This window comes from Vigna radiata, chromosome 6, assembly GCF_000741045.1.
Source record: "Vigna radiata var. radiata cultivar VC1973A chromosome 6, Vradiata_ver6, whole genome shotgun sequence".
In the NCBI taxonomy this organism is placed as follows: domain Eukaryota; kingdom Viridiplantae; phylum Streptophyta; class Magnoliopsida; order Fabales; family Fabaceae; genus Vigna; species Vigna radiata.
This window is the reverse complement of record NC_028356.1, coordinates 6,202,881-6,221,079: the sequence shown is the minus strand read 5'-3', so window position 1 is coordinate 6,221,079 and position 18,199 is coordinate 6,202,881. Positions and strand designations below refer to the sequence as shown.

At 31.3% G+C, this 18,199-nt stretch overlaps 2 protein-coding genes across 2 annotated transcripts; one reads left to right on the top strand and one right to left on the bottom strand.

Moving 5' to 3' along the window:
• Window positions 1–9,024: 9,024 nt before the first annotated feature.
• Window positions 9,025–11,076, top strand: LOC106762938 (protein phosphatase 2C 37). The gene is made up of 4 exons (XM_014647065.2): window positions 9,025–9,656; window positions 9,765–10,079; window positions 10,276–10,381; window positions 10,512–11,076. Exons 1-4 carry the CDS (start codon window positions 9,198–9,200, stop codon window positions 10,832–10,834), a joined length of 1,203 nt encoding a protein of 400 aa, XP_014502551.1. The 5' UTR covers window positions 9,025–9,197; the 3' UTR covers window positions 10,835–11,076.
• Window positions 11,077–15,321: 4,245 nt separating this feature from the next.
• LOC106765313 lies at window positions 15,322–17,913 on the bottom strand. The gene is made up of 2 exons (XM_014649889.2): window positions 17,778–17,913; window positions 15,322–17,503 (listed from the first exon to the last, which is right to left on the bottom strand). The coding sequence occupies exon 2, from the start codon at window positions 17,479–17,481 to the stop codon at window positions 15,670–15,672; it is 1,812 nt and encodes a 603-aa protein (XP_014505375.1). The 5' UTR covers window positions 17,482–17,503; window positions 17,778–17,913; the 3' UTR covers window positions 15,322–15,669.
• Window positions 17,914–18,199: the final 286 nt, after the last annotated feature.

Here is an 18,199-nt window from a genome sequence, read left to right as displayed (position 1 = left end):
TATATATATATATATATATATATATATATATATATATATATATATATATATAAAGTTGTTAACATAAAAATTTATAAATCATTGTGAAAATATTATTATTTTATAAATTAAATACTTCACTAATAAATATATATAAAATATCGAACATTCATATTAAATATGAATAAATAAAAATAATAGGGGAAGAATAAAGTTTAAGGTATTAAAGTGGTGAAAGATAGTGAAATTAATTGACAGTTAAAAGTTACTTGACATACATACATTCCACGTAACTAACACTATAAATCTCTACTAAGTAATTAATAATAACTCGTCTTATTACTGAAAAAGCGTTCTTTTTACGCATGAGACGTGGCCATTACATTTATATTTCTACAATATTTTGAGACAAGATTATTGAAAAAATGCAATATGCATAATATTAGTCCAACTCATATAAATAATTATTATTACTTTTAACTCAAAATACTGAAATATTTCAGGTAATTCTTTCCAAATTTACGTCTGGAAGTTGGGTTATTTGTTTAAGAAATTTGTAAAATATTTTTCAATGTACAAAGTCAATAACAACTTTTTATAATAGAACAGAATAGAAACTATATAACAGTATTAAAAATAAGTGATTACTTTTTATATATGTGCTTATACACTTTTTACTTTTTATAAAAGAGTAATAAGTTTGTTATTTATAATTAACTAATTAATATTTGAATAATCTTCTAATGGGTAAAGTTTTCCAAACTTCAAATTCGAGTACTTGTTTTAGGTAAATTTACTATTAGTTCTACGTTTTTTTAGGATGAATAAGGTCAAGTTTTTGCAGCTTTTATATAACTTTTTCAAACTGAAGTACTTTTTAGCTTAATACACTTGTTTGACTTTGTGTGTAAACTAATATTTTTGTTTGACTAGTTTAGGTTGCAATTTTGTATTTAATTTTGGTGAAACATTTTCATCCAACCATATAGTCAATGTATAATCAATGAACTTTGGATTACTTTATTTTCCAGTCATTTACCCACATCAAATATTTATGGTTTGATGTTTAATTGTTTACCTTAAACTATTAGTTAAATGTAGTGAAATTCCTAGATTCATTTATTTAGTCATTTACTTAGAACGAATTAGGTATATAAAAAATAACTGTGATGTGATGTTGTAGCTGTTTATTTTAAACGACTTAATTATATGCACATAATAACTTTTGTTATTGTTGTAATAATTTATTTTTGAATAATTTTAATTTAATATTCTAATAGTTTGCTTGCACAACTTAATTATATACATCGAATAACTATGAACTGATATTGCACTTGTTTATTTTAAACAATCTAATTAAATTAATTAAGTGTTTTTTCATTCAAAATTAGGACATTGTGAAAGCCACTTAGAAAAGATTTTTTATATTGGTTAAAAAAATTATATAATTCTTAAATCAGTATAGAAATAAGAAATATAAAAAATATTAATTTTTTATACAATTCTAGAATTGATATTACTTTTTATACTGGTTGAGATCATAACAAGTATCTTTATCATCTTTTCTTTGAAGACTTCCATTTATGTTCTTTGAATTTCATTTACTTGATATTATGAATATAAACAAAAGTCAATAAACTTTATGATATAATTAAATAATTATTTATATTAAAACGTAATTAAATTATTAAGTTAACTGAGCATACGTATGTCATTAATAAGAATACTACAAATGATTATATATTTTTACATAATCTTGATATTCAAACCTAAGAATACTACAAATGATTATAATTTTTACATAATATTCTTGATACACAAACCTAGACCCATAAATTAAATAACTAAACTAATCATCTTTACTTAACTCATGCATGCATTTTGAAGCATTTTTATATTCATGCCTAGTGTTTGCAATGCATTTGATTTAATCTTATTACATTGATTAAAACCAAAATCATGAATACTAACATTGATTAAAACCAAAATCATGAATACTAAAGTCATGGTAGTCCAACAACCAAGGACAATTGCATTTTCTCATAATGTATCCATAAAAAGAGTTTTCACAGTCATCGACACTTCACCACTACAACCACAAAGTCTCCATAACCGTATTTAATCGAGTTCCATAATGTCTTTGTCGAGTTCAACGACATCTAGTCAAGCTTAATAAACATTGGCTGAGGTCAACAAAACAGTCTGAAAACATGGTGGTTGACTTTTTATTGTCCTTGTTTTCTTTTTTTTTCTTTGTATCGACACTTGAATTTTAATATAACATTGTTACAAATTTACAATACACAAACACAATGTTAGAACCAATTAGACACGTAGCTTATCTAATTCTAAGCATATTGGAATGGACTCCCACTCTTTCTTCATATTCATAGAATCGAGTGCGGCCTCAATAGAATCGATTCCAATTGCATTGACCATGAAATCGATTTCAGCTTGTATGAAAATCGATTCTCTTTTGTAGAATGTTCCTCTTTCTTTAATTTCCAACCATAACTAAAAGTCATGATTTCGTGATGATGTAATCTCACAACATATAATCTAGTCGAGGGTTGTTAACCATGAACCATGCACCACACACACCTAGCACAATAACTCACCTCAAAATCACTCTTCCTTATGTATTCAAGAATCTCACACTCTTAAAAATATCTAAAAAAAAAAAAAATCAAAAGATGCTATGATAAGTAATGAGAATATAATTACATTTTTATCTCCATCACCTCAAAATCGTCTAATTAAAAAAAATATATATAAAAATTCTTACATCTCGTTAATTTTTTTCTTCTCTCAGCTCTTAAATCCAGTAATCTTAGAGATCTAAAAGTCTTACATCCTATAATCCCCGTATTCTCTTACTCTCAAATTGTTACTTCCTTATCTGACCCCAAACAAACACCCTCTAAAGTTTCCATGAATCTTCAGCTACTTCCCACATTAACGCGTCCAAAAACTCAACTAACCACACGGATTCAAATTGAATATACTATTGTACAACCGATAATTAATGTTGTAAACATCACAGTGACGTATGCAGAAACACAGAACAAAGATCGTAGGCCTTGTAAACGTACGTGTCTCTGTCTTTGTTTTTTCTCATGGAAGGATGTATACACGTGTTGTCCTTAGCTGTTAAACTTTGCATGGTACAGGTAGAAATGAACAGAAAGATAACGAACAAAAAGTTATATATGTTTAAGTGTTTTCACCGTAATATATAATCATATTTTTTAACTTTTACTAATTTGATTATCATTATCATCTTAATTTCAATTTTTCACTGGTAGGCTAAAAAGGTGAGTATTTGGCATATGTTTTGGAAGGTGAAGAGTGTCGTAATTATTGTAACTCAAAAACAGTGGTAGCCACCTTATTATGACAGACACGGCGGCGTCACAGTCTGTGCTGTTCATCTCAATGGAAACTTTCTCCATACTTTTGACTTGTGCATGCTGTGTTGTTTTATTTCATTATTAGATCTCCGAACAGAAGAAACAACGTCACAGATTGAGAGGCATTGATGATGTATACCTTACCAGGGGAATTCACCTTCTTCTACCTAGCTTCCCATGCATCATCGCATATTGTATGCATCACCGATCAAAACACATCAATTTAAAAGTATACATAGCAAATTTCATTATTTTTTAAGTTAAGTTCAAATTAAGTTTAAAACTTATTTTTTAATATAATATTAAAATTACTGTTTAATATCTATTTTAACCAAATTTTATATATATTCAATTTATTATTTTATCAATTATCATGTTCATATTAAATCATTTTCAAATATTTAATTTCACGTTTAATATATATATATATATAAACATAATTCTCGTTTAATAAAATAATTTTTTGAATTAAATTAAATGTAAAATCTACTTCTTAATAAATTAGTTTATATGTAATATCTTTGTATGCATAACTTATCACAACACAAAGGGTATATATATATATATATATATATATATATATATATAATTAGAGATTACTTTACAATAAAAAAGTATCATATAAATCAATTGTATAAAAATGATAGATGCTTAAATTCATTTACATATATTAAATCAATTCTAACAAAATTAATTAATTTATCGTATCTTCCCTTTTTTACCATTCCCCAATGACTTTTATTTTTTCTTACAACCAAATATATTAGAAGAAAAATATGCAAAAGGTTTATCCCAATTTCTCTACGGAAAAACAATGTTTTCAATGACTTATCACATCAAATTTCTCTTTAAATAATACTAAAAAGAATTCTTTAAATAATAATCAATTTTAATGGCAAAAAATAATAAATTATTATAATAACCAATTTAAATATTAACTTATAAAGTAAAAATTATTAATAATTAAAATAATTTATGAATTGATTTATAAATTATTATTAATATTAATTATCAAAATTTTGACTAATAAAAAATTAATCAAATTAATTTCTATTTTTAGTTTGAGACTAAAAGCATATTAAATCATTAATATTGAAAGTAAATTCCAAATTTTAACTTATTCACAAGCCGAGTTAAAAATATTTTAAAAATTGGTTCCATCAAAAAGTAAATTAATTAAATTTAGAAAAGAAATGATAATATTGTAATGTGTTATTGTTAGAATGAAGATGGTAGTGTTTGAGGAAGTTGTTTTTGTTATGGATTTTGGGTAAAAAAGAGTGTAAAGTGCAGTATTTATGTGGATTCAGAGCAGTTGTTCAGAGTGTAGAGAAGAACTGACAAATCCAGAGACCTAGCACGTGTGTGCTATGTATTAGGAGTCTTTTGACAGTGAAAAAAGAAACTAAACAGACCTATCAATATATTACACGTATCATTGGTTCTGGAAGAAACTTCCACAAATGACAGCTATAGGCACTATAATTATAACATTTTTTCATATCTCATCTTATTTTAAAATTTAAATTAAATTTTGTAAATATTTTTATTTTGTAATTAAACTTATATTTAAAAATTATAAGTTTCAACAAAAATAAAATACTTTTTTATCGATATTATCGTGAAATAAAATAGGATTAAAGCTGTTTACTTCAAGTTATATAGTCTATGGTAAAATTTATGATAGAGTTTATGATAAAGACTACGAAGAAACCTATAGTGAAATCTGTGATAAACATTTAGTGGAATTTGTGTAACAAGTGTAATTTGTTGCTCAGTCACAACTTGAGTTAGATGGGATAATCATAATTATACATTTATAAGAAATGAATTATACATTTTTCTCAAACAAGGTAATTCAGGTGCTTAATCAACCAATAATAATAATAATAATAATAATAATAATATAATTATTAAAATTGATCTACTCATTTACATTATATTCACTTAAATGGAAAAATATTATATCAGTCACAGGATGAATTAAAGAAAAAAATTCATAGCTAGCTACTTACTTTAAACGTAAATTTTATAACTAATTGTAAAAGAACCCTAATTGAAATCTTCATGATATAACCTCTCGCATTTAGGTTTCATTGATAGAATAACCTAAATTCAACCAATTTTGTGACTGCTCTTTCGTGTTGCATGCATTTGCCTTCAGATGCCAAGAAACCAGATTCAAGTTCAACTTCTTACTTTCTGGGCCATGGGCTTACATGTGGGCCATTAAGTCATATTTTCCATATTTCTTAATATTTAAATCAAACAATGTTTTTGCTTCAAATTTAAAATTACAAATATATTTAATACAAAAACAACATAGAAAAAAAAATCACCTGCAAGAACCATACCATAGATGTTGTTTTGCGTCTTAGTTTTGAATGCATCTTTTATTCATATTTTAATACAGGTATAGTCTTCGTAAATTAAAAAATAATAATTATTTTTGTAACTCATAATCTTATTTAAGATATTTTTGTGTATCATATGTTTGAATAATTATAACTTCCAAAAGATTGCTAATTATGATGTAGCTTTTGAAAAGAACATTAGAAAGTCGAGAATATGCCAAAGAATGGTCTTACATAGCATATATTTAGGTTTAGGGTTGTATTATTGCATATATTATATTTTATTTCATGGCCCTCATGCTTCAGTGTTTGGCAGACGTATGAGTCATCATGTGATAAAACTATGTTCATTAATTATAAAATATGTGGACTTTGATGGTTTCACTTATAAAAATCAACGACTTCAAAGACGTTTTATATAGAATAAGAATATTTTAAAATATTTTTTTTATAACATGTTAACATTATTTGTGTGTGATTATTGATTCAAAATTATTATATAATTAATAATAATAATCAAATATTAATATAAACAATAAAATGACACATAAATAATATTAAAATATTATAAAAAATGTTGTTAAAATATTATTTTTTTATATATTCATCTTCTTATAATATCAGAGACTTATTGTTTATTGAAGAGCGTGAATGAGTGTATGAGTCACAGCTGTATAGATATTCCTCCACGTTGATTGGACCACAAACTGACATGTGTCACAGGTGTCAGACATCCAACGACCGTCTTCAAAAAATAGTTAGTGTTCTTTTCGTAAGATGCAAATAGACGGCAAAAACTAACATTAATTTGAAAATTCTAAAAGCACCAATAGGTGCTATTATCAAAAGGGGAAAAGTATAATAGAAACTTACCTTCTAAATTAATAAATATATGAAAAAAAATATAAAATATAGAGAACCATAAACTACCATTTCAAGTTATAAAAAATTTATGCGCCAAATACTGCTTATAAAACCGGACATTGTTTTGGCAATGTATATTAGCAAAAAGATACGTTGAAATTAAGGGATGATAAAATTTGATATTGATTTGTCAAAAATTAATTAGGTTGTATTAGTCTATCAATTAAAAATGAGTTGATATTTACAACTTTATTTGATATGTTATTACATTATTGAACATAAAAATGAATGGAATTTTTTCATTTTTTATATTAAAATAGATTAATGACGAACTGTTCAGACTTAAAAAATTATTATCTTGAATGTTTTAAATTTTTAACAAATTTTATTAAATTTCGATCAAATTATATTAGACTCTGGTCGAATTAAATTAGACTTTAACAAAATTGTTGATTTCTAATTTTTTAATGAAGTTACACTGACACAGTGATCCGATTGATCTTCAAGATTAGTGTTTTTTCTGAAATAAGACGAGGATAATCGTCTGAAGAGTTCTTGTCGCCGCCGAACGTTCTCCTTACTCCTTGTTCTTCTACGCTGAAGTCTCTCTGCCTTTAGTAATTCAATAGCAAGTACAAGTGAGTTTACTCGACATTAGAACCCTGTTTATAGAGTTTATAAGAATCCGACCAATTAATTCACCTTTTAAATATAATTAATGCAAATCTTAACTGTTTAACAGTAATCGTTATGACATTAATTGTACCTTAATTATGTTCTGACACAATCAATCGTTATGACATTAATTGTACCTTAATTGAAATCGAAAGATTATAAAGTGTTTTCTGACACATCAATCACTCGATTCTCTTACTTCAATGTGTCACTATATCTGATCGATTAGCTGTAAACCCATTATAACAACTAATTTGCAAAGACTTCACAAATCAAGTTAGATAAACTACATCCTGACTTGTCAAATTGATTTTTTTTTGTGATCTTTAATTGAAATATAAGGTTAAACATAATATTAAAAATATATTAATTAATTTTAAATAATATGTTGAGAAATACATTTACAAATAGTATTTGTAAATGAACTGTACACCTACCGTAAGTAATGTTTTTTTATATGTATAAATTTGTTTGTCTGTTTGTATGAGTTTCTTTTCACTCGTCCAGATTCATGAATTATTTTTTAAGTAAAATATCATTACTTATTTAATAACAAGAACTGTTTTCTGCAGTATTTAATGTAAAAAAGAAATGTTGATATTTATTTTCATAACGTGAATATTTATAAAAATATTAATTAGTAATTTTATTGTTTTTAATTAAGTATAAAGGTGAATGTGTGAAAGGAGAAGTTGAAGAAGAAAGAGGGTGGTTTGAAACGCACCTAAGTATTGGACACGCGTCCTCTTAATAATTTGAGGAAGCTAAGGTATTGGTGCAAGGGTCAATCATGTTTCACATGCAATCCTACACGTGTTTTCATTTTCATTCTTACTTACAACCTTTTTCATTCGACAATTGGAACCAACGCCCAACCCACGCATCACACACACATTCACTAACATCTCCACTTTTTACATTTATTTCAACTAACTTTATATTATCTCAATTTTTCATTATGCTTAATTATTTTCATTAACTTTTTACTTATTAGTTAAGAGGAAATTATATGAAAATACCAGAAAAATTTAAAGTTTGTTTGAGTTATATCTTTATTTTCTTTTCTTCCAATTGATAATAAGGACATTTTGATGTGTTGAAAATGGAATAAATATATTTTGAAATGTTTCAATTGAAAAGTTACTTAGAGATGTTCTATTTAAAAAATAAATATGAAAAATTGTGAAAAATCTATTTTTTATAGTAATAGATATCAGTGACTGAGTTAGAAAAGTAGACAGATATTTTGCATTTATAATATGATGAAAGGAAATTGAATGAAAAGAAAAACCATGAATGAAGACAGGAGGGTTTGGCGTGAGGCGTCAACGATGGGAGATGAGAGAATCAGACAAGAATCTCATATTCTACGATGTCGCCACGTGGTAGCATCGGCAGGGGTGACACCTAAAAGAGAGAAAAAAATGCAAAGGAGAAAATTTGAGGGGGTGTGTGAGAGAAAGGGGAAAGGACCATATGCGTGTCAGAAAAGGAACAAGTTTGGTCCTAGCGTGGGGAGTTGTAATTGGTCCACGTGTAGAAGCACAAAGGACAGGACCACGTGTAGGAATCAGAGGTAGAGGACGATACGATGAAGGGTTGGGATTGCATGTGGGTATTAAATGGTTCGACGTCATTCCAACTGTACGTGTCGGGTGATGCCCGTGACGGTGACGGGCAGCTCTGTGGCCCCCACGTGCCTGCCCGGTTCCTCTTCCCTCTCTACAAAACCTTCTACCCCAAACCAATCTCAATTGAACGTGCGTTTCGTGTGTCTATCGTATCATATCTTACCACAGCAATAATACCGTTCTCTACTGTCTTCTAATTTTCCCTCTTTTCTTCTCGAGAATCGAAGAAGAATTCGCTGGTGAAAGCAAAATTACACGGATTCAATCAGTGTGTTTCGTTTTGGATGGCTGGGATTTGTTGCGGCGTTGTTGGAGAGGCCGGAGAGACTTCTTCTCCGACCAAGCCTACCTCGCGCCCTTTCTCTCGCCGGAGTTTGGACCAACTGCCTTTAAAATACATCGCCGGAGTGGCAATCCCGGCGCCGGAGAATCCTCGGAAGCGCCAGAAGCTGGATCAGCGCGCTTCTCCGGCGCGGGAGTGTGAAAACGCGATTCAGAGTTCTGAATCGAAGGAAGTCGAGGATGTCTCGCTTACGAATTGTTCGAAGGTTGCTACTTTGGACTCGACAACGGGTGTGGTCCAAGAGGTGTGTCCGAAGTATGGGGTAACCTCGGTTTGTGGCAGGAGGAGGGACATGGAAGACGCAGTTTCAGTGCATCCCTCGTTTTGCCAGGAAAGTCGTGATGAAGATCAGAAAGGGTTTCATTTCTTCGCTGTTTTTGACGGCCACGGATGCTCACACGTAAATAAACTATAAACTGTAAACTGTAGTTGTACAAATTGAAATTACGATACGTTTTATTTTTCTGGGATCTTGTTTGTTAACAAGTTACTGTGTTGTTTTGTACAGGTGGCGACTATGTGCAAGGAGAGGTTACACGAGATAGTGAAGGAGGAGATTCAAAAAGCGAAAGAGAATTTGGAATGGGAATCGACGATGAAGAAGAGTTTCGCTCGAATGGACGACGAGGTGCAAAGGTGGAGCAGAACCAATGAGACTCGCGCATGCAGGTGCGAGCTTCAGACCCCGCGCTGCGATGCCGTCGGCTCCACCGCGGTCGTCGCCGTCGTCACGTCGGAAAAGATCATCGTGGCCAACTGCGGCGACTCACGCGCCGTGCTCTGCCGGAACAGTGCACCCGTTCCGCTCTCCGACGACCATAAGGTAATAATAATTTAGAGTTTATGGGTTTAGGATCTGAATTGATATGGCTGGCGCGTTCCTGACACGCGTGAATCGTTTAGGATTATTGTGGTGGATCCACTGAGGGTTAGTGGAGGGGAAAACTTTGGTGTTTGTGGAACACTTGCACTAACAATCAAACCTTTTTTTTGTTTGTTTTGGTATCCATTTTTAACAGCCGGATCGACCCGACGAGTTGCTTCGGATCCAAGATGCGGGCGGGCGCGTGATATATTGGGACGGGCCTAGAGTGCTTGGGGTCTTGGCCATGTCAAGAGCTATAGGTACTATAACAAGCTTTTCTTTCTTTACAAATTACACATACAAATACATGCGCTGCGCATTATAGCACAGTGGAGAGGATTGTTCGGAAGGATTAATGAACCTCGTGTTGTGTTTTGTTGTGTTGTGCAGGAGACAACTATCTGAAGCCGTATGTAATTTCGGAACCGGAGGTAACGATAACGGAACGGAGTGAAGAGGATGAGTGTTTGATAATAGGGAGCGACGGGCTTTGGGACACGGTGCAAAACGACACGGCGTGTAAGGTGGCCCGGATGTGTCTAAACGCGCAGAAGGCGGCGGCGTCTCCGGGGAGGGAGTCGGCAGTGGAGTGCTCCGACAAGGCGTGCTCCGACGCCTCCATTCTGCTGACGAAGTTGGCGTTGGTGAGGCACAGTTCCGACAATGTGAGCGTGGTGGTGGTTGATTTGAGGAGAGATGATCCTGATTCCTGAACAATAAAAGGAATTATTATAATTAATTGAATGTTCTAATCAACCGCCCCAAACCTTCATTCTTTGGATTTTTGTTATAGACGACAAAAAGGGTAGAAAATGAAGGTGTTACGTGGCGCACATTCCATGAGTCCATGTGATTGTAATTAAATACTAGTAAGCATTTTAAATCAAGAGCAGGGTGAAAATTGTAATTTCCGATAAACCTTCACCAAACTATGGAAATTTTCAAAGCATCTATTCATTTGTTTTCATAACATTTTTCTATCTGTTAATTTTAAAGTTCCAGAAAGAAACAAATTAACCCAATCGAAGCGATACAACAGTAAAGTATTTAAACACCCAGAAAATAAAATCAAAGAAAATATCTGAAATGTTTAGCAGATTTTTGAAAAAAGAAAGAATATGTCGTTGTTTTCTTTTTCACGAACTCTGATGGTTGGCAGAAAAGAAAATAAGAGATGATTTGATAAGTAGATTTCTCAATTCTGATGAGAGATATTTGAGTAGTGAATCCCCACTTTCATGCTTCAATAATATTCCACCACTCCAGTTTTTCCACATGCAATTTCTCAGTTTCTCATTCCTTCTCCCCACTTTCTAGACATCACAGGGAACAATTTAGAGAACGTCGCTAGGATCTTCCTAAATTTCCAAACATACAAACTTTTTTTTTATACATAATCAAATACTTTTCTAGGAATATATATGGAAAACTTCTACCAAGGTTAGTTACAAAATAAGAAATTTAGTATAATATATAAAATAATATTTATAAATTTATTATTTTAAGATTTGGATTAAAAGTAGTATTAAAATGGGTTAAATATGTTTTTAGTCCTTATACTTTGGGGCGATTTTGGTTTTAGTCCCTCTTTCAAACTAAGGTACAATTTAGTCCTTCAACTTTAGAAAATTTTGATTTTAGTCATTTTTACCAAATTTTTTTAACTTTATTTGCTGTTTCAAGCACGTTTCATTATAGCATTTGGATTGTTTACACTGTTTGACACATTTTTGCTTCAATGTTAACTGAGAAACGCGTTTGAAACAAGTTAAAAAAATTTGGTAAAAGGGAACAAAACCAGAGTTTTCTAAAGTTGAAGGACTAAATTATACCTTAGTTTGAGAGAGGGACTAAAACCAAAATTGCCCCAAAGTATAGGGACTAAAAACATATTTAACCCTATTAAAATTGACCTATTTAAGAACGGGACGATTTGACCAGTTTATAAATCTAAAGAGAAAAAACTGATTGGATAACCGAGTTGTCGAACTAAACGGAAATTAACATTGTAAATGATTATGTTAATTCTAAATTAGACCATTATTAATTGGATTGTAATTAGATCAGTATTAATATGAAACCAATCTAGAAATCTATAAATATATATTTATGGTACTGTGGTAGGTTGATTATATTCATTACATATTTATTGTTAATATTGTGGAATTCTTACTAGCCTCCTAAGTGAACAATAAAAAAGTTTTGGATTTACTTGGAGTTAGATGATTTTGTTAAAGAGAAGACTCAACTTCAACTTCATAAACCGAAACAAAATATATTATATTAAGATTTTAGGTCGAAAGTGGTTGATTTCTTATGTGTATATTAGACTTACATTTTATTTTATTGATGTTGTACATTCCTCATTATCTCCATTAAATTGATAATTCACATTTATCTCTAGGTTTTTGGTTTGTTGAAGAGTGTAATTGTAGTTTGAATAGCCTAAAATAACGCTTGGTATGAGGATAAGGTTGAGACATGAAGCAGAAGGTAAGCTAAGGGCATGAATGATCCACATTTCCATTCCAGGTTTGGCATATATAGAATTGGATAAGATATCAGAAGCAATAATATTATCCTATCCAAACCCTTCACACAGAATCAAATACAACCAAGTGGCCAAAATGGAGAAAAAAAGAGTGCCAATATTTAATTTTCTGAAAGAAATTTACAAGAGTTAGGCACCCTTTCAGAAGAGGAAAAGAAAAACCAGAAAAGAAGAAATAGCATCCTTATGTTCTAATTCAATGGAAAGTGTACACGTTTCTCTAAAATTCATCTAAAGAATCAATGGAATAAAAATAAATATATAAACCATTAGGACCCCGTTTAATTTTTAGATTAATTTTTAACTTATATGGTATTTTTAAATCGTAAAACTATTGTTAAAACTGTTTCAAGACAAAATATTAAGCTTTATTAAGTTAAACGAAAAATAGATAAAAGAAAAAATAAAGGAGCACAACTCAATTTTAGTTTATAAAAGAAATATAATTCATTTGTTTGATTTTATGAAAAGCATTGTAAAAAGGTTATTGAAATGTGTTTTTATTCCACAAGTATGTTGCAACAACATATATCTAAAGTTTCCACGGCTCTTATGATGAGATTGACTATGAATGTTCCACTTTTGATGATTGCCCAAATATACTATCCATAAGGAATAATGTGGTAAGAAATAATGCACACAAGTGGGGGGAATAATACTTCAAAAACCCTTCATTCAAATTTATTAAACAATGTTATTTACAACACAAATATATTATAAACACCAAAGCATTCCACCAAAACTTTACTTTTACTTGAAAAAACTTTTTTTAACAACACTTTTTTGACAACACATAGATGATAGCTTATGATTGATTTGTTTTAAATATTTTTTTAAACATAAATTTAAATAGACTAATAAAGTGAAGACACGTGTTCCGTTGTAATAAAAGTTGTCAAAAAAGTGTTGTCAAAATATCATCATCCCTTTTACTTTCTACTTGCTATGTGTTGCCAAAAATTATTACCATTTTTAGAAGAAAATAATAATATAAAACTCGTGTTTTCTCCATGTCCAACATGTTAGTTTTCTTTTGATACTTCTTCTACTTAATATTTTTGCTTGTCAATTTGTTCTATTTTTTTTTTTTGTTTTTTCTTTGTTACAAAGAAGACAACAAAGAGTGTTCATTAAAAATTATTTGCATTATAGGGTTGAATCATAAATCATAAAATATCCAAGATAGGGTCCATCCTGTTTCTAAAAATCAAGGATAATATAATGACTTGAAATTGCAAAAAGGGGTGGACCAACATAAAATGCAATTACTTCATGCTTTAGTAAGATTTCTTTTTTAAGGAAACTTCCCTTGACATAAGGTATATAAACAAGTTGCATTCAATTTGCAATTATTCATTCAACTTAATTACATTTTCATGGGCTTAGTTGAGTGATTCAATTAGGTTGGATAATTTGCAACAGCCATATAGAATGCATTTTCCTTGGTTAAAACCATACCAAAACTAAATTAATATATTAGTCATAGATGACCTTATCGTTAATTATTTTTCAGATATTTTATACGAAGTTGTGATGCACAATTTATTGACGGTGAAAGTGTCGTGTGTGTGTGTTATTTATATACTTGTGTCAAAGTCTATAAATTAATTATGTATACATATCATAGCGACATTGCAATAAACCCCGTGTGAGTTTCAACTTGTTCTTCATGATTTAAATTAAAATCATTTAATATAAACAAGTATCGAAAGTGATTAAGTATATATATAGATTAAACTATATAGCCAAAATCTACATCAAATATTTTTGAAAGGGAAAATTTACTTTTTGACAATTTCTGTGATAATCTCTACCAAACATGAGGATTTATATGTTTTCATTTGAAAATCTTGAAAATGTAAAGGAAAATTATGAAGAGTGGGAAAGTATTAGATATGATTATATTCGAAAAGTAAGTTAACACGCGTTCAAAACTTGTGTGGCTTTTGTTGATGAGATTGACCATGAGTGTTCCACTTTTGGTGATTACCTAAATATTCTATCCACAAGGAACAATAATGTTTGTAAGGAATGAGGAAGTGGGAGAATAATAATAATAATAATAATAATAATAATAATAATAATAATAATAATAATAATAATAATAATAATAATAATAATAATAATATTAGTTGAAAAACCATTCGTCCCACAACAAAAACATTTGATGAACTTTGCTTGGACTTGGGAGCATCAGATTCTGGTAGCTTGTCAAACACAAAGTGGAGGTTCCATCTCAACCTCTGCCTGTTGTTGATTAATCATTGGTAAGTTTTCCTTTTTTCTGGTCCAATTACAACTCACACCATTGGAATCTGCTACCATACTGTTCAGTGGAATGGAAGGTTGTGGGCCAGAGATGTAATGGGGGCTTTTGAAGCCCAGATCATGGCCCAAAGAGAAAAGGTCAAATTTTGATAGATTATCCAAACAGGCCCATCCAATTCAAAATCCAGCACTAATCAATCAACATCTTTACCATTCATGGACCAATTTTAATAGATTATACAAACAAAGCTGAAGCAAGCCTTCCTCCTTCTTTAGATTAAGCCAGGATCATGATAACAATAATAATGATAATAAATAAACAAATAAATAAAGATCCTTCCAAGTGAAGAAAAGCTAAAAATAAAAAGAAATATAAAATAATAAAATAAACAGATAGGACATTGTTCCAAATTCAATGGGATGGCAGTAAACAACAACAAAACTAAGCAGTGGCAGTATAGAGGAGCAATACACAGAAACACCAGTATAAATAAATAGAAGTAGTTTCTGAAGTAGTCCAAAACTGATATTGTATGCTGTAAGACGTATACTTCATCCTTTTCAGCAACTACATAAGCATAAAGAAAACTCACTAAATTTCTGTCTATTCTATTTCCTCAACTTGAACAACATGATGGAAACTGAATAATGCTGAACCATCTAAAGACTAGTCAGCATCACTCCTACACAAGTACACAACATATGGCCTTCAGGTAAAAGGAAAATTTCTTAACCTTGTGCACCAATTTCACCATCCAAGATTGCATGCCTAGTTAAAACAATCTCTTTTACAAGATTTCTGTAAGTGAAAGGTCTAACAACCGCTCGCAAAAATAGCTCTGGAGGAATTCTGCTTCTCTTAATCCTTTTTCTCCATCTTCCAATCCCAATATACTTCCATTCTTCTGGACTCACCTTTGCTCGCTTTCCTCTCAAGGCAGTTTCATCTCCATCTACTGAGGCTGCTGTCTCTTCCTCTACTTTGTTCATCACTTGTTGCTTCTTCGTCAGCTTTCTATTGGTTTCAAGAGCCTTCCTTGCCAGATTTTCCATTGCATCTCCGCTACTTAATGCTTTTTCAAACTCCTCGTTCCAATTAAAGTCAGTCTCATCCTCTTCCATGGCCTCATATTTGCCGTCTTCACTTTCTTCCATGTCCATCACTAGATCTTGGTTTTTATAGGGATCAACATCATCATAATCATCATCATCATTCAGCTCCTCTTCCTCCTCCTCCTCCTCCTCATCATCAGCATTGTCATCACTACCTTCATCCTCAATCCAATCTAGAATCTCAGTATCATCAGGATCATCAACAGCATCATCCTCTTCATCAGGAGCATCACAACCCAGCTCCATCTCTTCCAACTTAGCCTTCCACTCCTTTGTATATGGATGTAACAATTCCACTGGATGGTTTTTCAACAGAAACTCCAAACATTTTGACTTTTTCTCATCACTCAACTTATCATACGCATTCACCACATCATCGACAAATGCCTTTTGATTCACCTTCACAATCTTACACAACCCGCCATAGTAAGTACACAACTCAACACTACCATCATCGTTTTCCAACTCAAAAAGAAAATCCTGTTCAGTTTCAGGGTTAAGTTGTTGAATTAATGGCTTGAAAAAGCCATCCTGAGGCTCAAACCTACACTGGAACACCGGCTTCTTCACATATACAATATCAGGTCTCATCCATGCAGCACATTGCCCTATCGCCGACCTAGCCTTGTTCCCAAGTCTACCCATCAAATTCCACTTATCTAATCTCTGTTTACCAGCCTCAAGTACTACTTCACAAACTAGCGTCCATTGCTCCCACGGGCGCTCCGAAAGTCTCCACCTTGGGTGCCTTACAAATACCCAAAAATACCTTAATTTACTTTGATCCAACTGCTTCACTTTTTCCCCATAATCTTCAGCCATTTCAGCTTGTTCAATCTTCTCCCACTCCTCATGGTCCTTCACTTCACTGATCAGCGTCACACACTCATCCGTGATCCCTCCCCTCACCGGATCGCCCACAACAACTCCACGCCAAGAGTAGGGTCCATATTGGCCATACTTATACCAATCATAAGGATGACGCAAATTCGGGTCATCCTTGTCCATGAACCGGACCATTCGATCATACCCGAGACCAATCTGTTGGAGCTCATCCTCAGTGAAGTTATCAGGATAATTCCCACCACCATGAGGATTTTTCAGTCTGTAGAACAGAGACTCCGCATACTTCTTGGTTCTTGCACTATTAATGCGCCTCCATCGACTCCGTAACTCTGCAGCACCTTCAATTCGACCACCAGAGGAGCCATCACCACCAGACTTCTTGCTACGACCAGCGTAACACCTCAGCTCCCTTCTTACTGGTTTAGGGGTTTGGGAGAATGAGACAACTGCAAAGTGTCTTTTTGATTGGAATTTTAGGTTTGGGGTTTTGTAAAAACGCCTTAGAGGAGAAAGTTGAAGGTAAGTTGAAGATGGGTTGAGTGTTGTGGGAAGGAATTCACTTCTAAAATGCCTGAGATCCATCTCAAACCACCACCTCCACCAACTAAACACAAACAATTGCAAAACAAATTACTTTTCCATACTAAATCATCAACAACAACACTAATTCAGTGTTTCAAACTTCAAAAACGTCAATCATTACTAAAGCAACACAAGTTTCAATTTTTTTGCAAAATTAACCAACAATCTTATGAGAATGGAAGAATGCAATCACAAAAAACAATAGGGGCGTATCCCTCAAAAAAAAAAAAAACGATTGTAAAAACAAAATGAAAAGAGAGTACAGAAGAAATGAAGTAAGATAAAAGAGAGTGTACCATAATATATGAGATTGTCACTCTCTTCGTTGCCTGAAGAAGAAGAAGAAGAAGAAGGAGCAGTGAGTGTTGCTGCTATAAACTGTGAATAGATAGATATTTTGAAACGCTGGGGCAAGTGAAGAACAGATTTTATCAATAAAAATATTTGTATTCAGCATATTTATTATCTTGCATATATTTGTAGTAAATAACCTTGAGATGTAAAGTTTAAATACATTTTCATTTTACAATATTTTTTTTTTTATTTTGCCCTGTTCATTTTGTTCGGAGAGAGATGTTGAATATAGTAAAGAGATGTAAAAAGATATATGTTGGATATACCTGTTAATAATTAATAATATTATTAACTTTAATTCAACAAACAATTAAAATAATTTTTCAATCAATCATATTTTATTTTAAATTTATTATATCTCCTA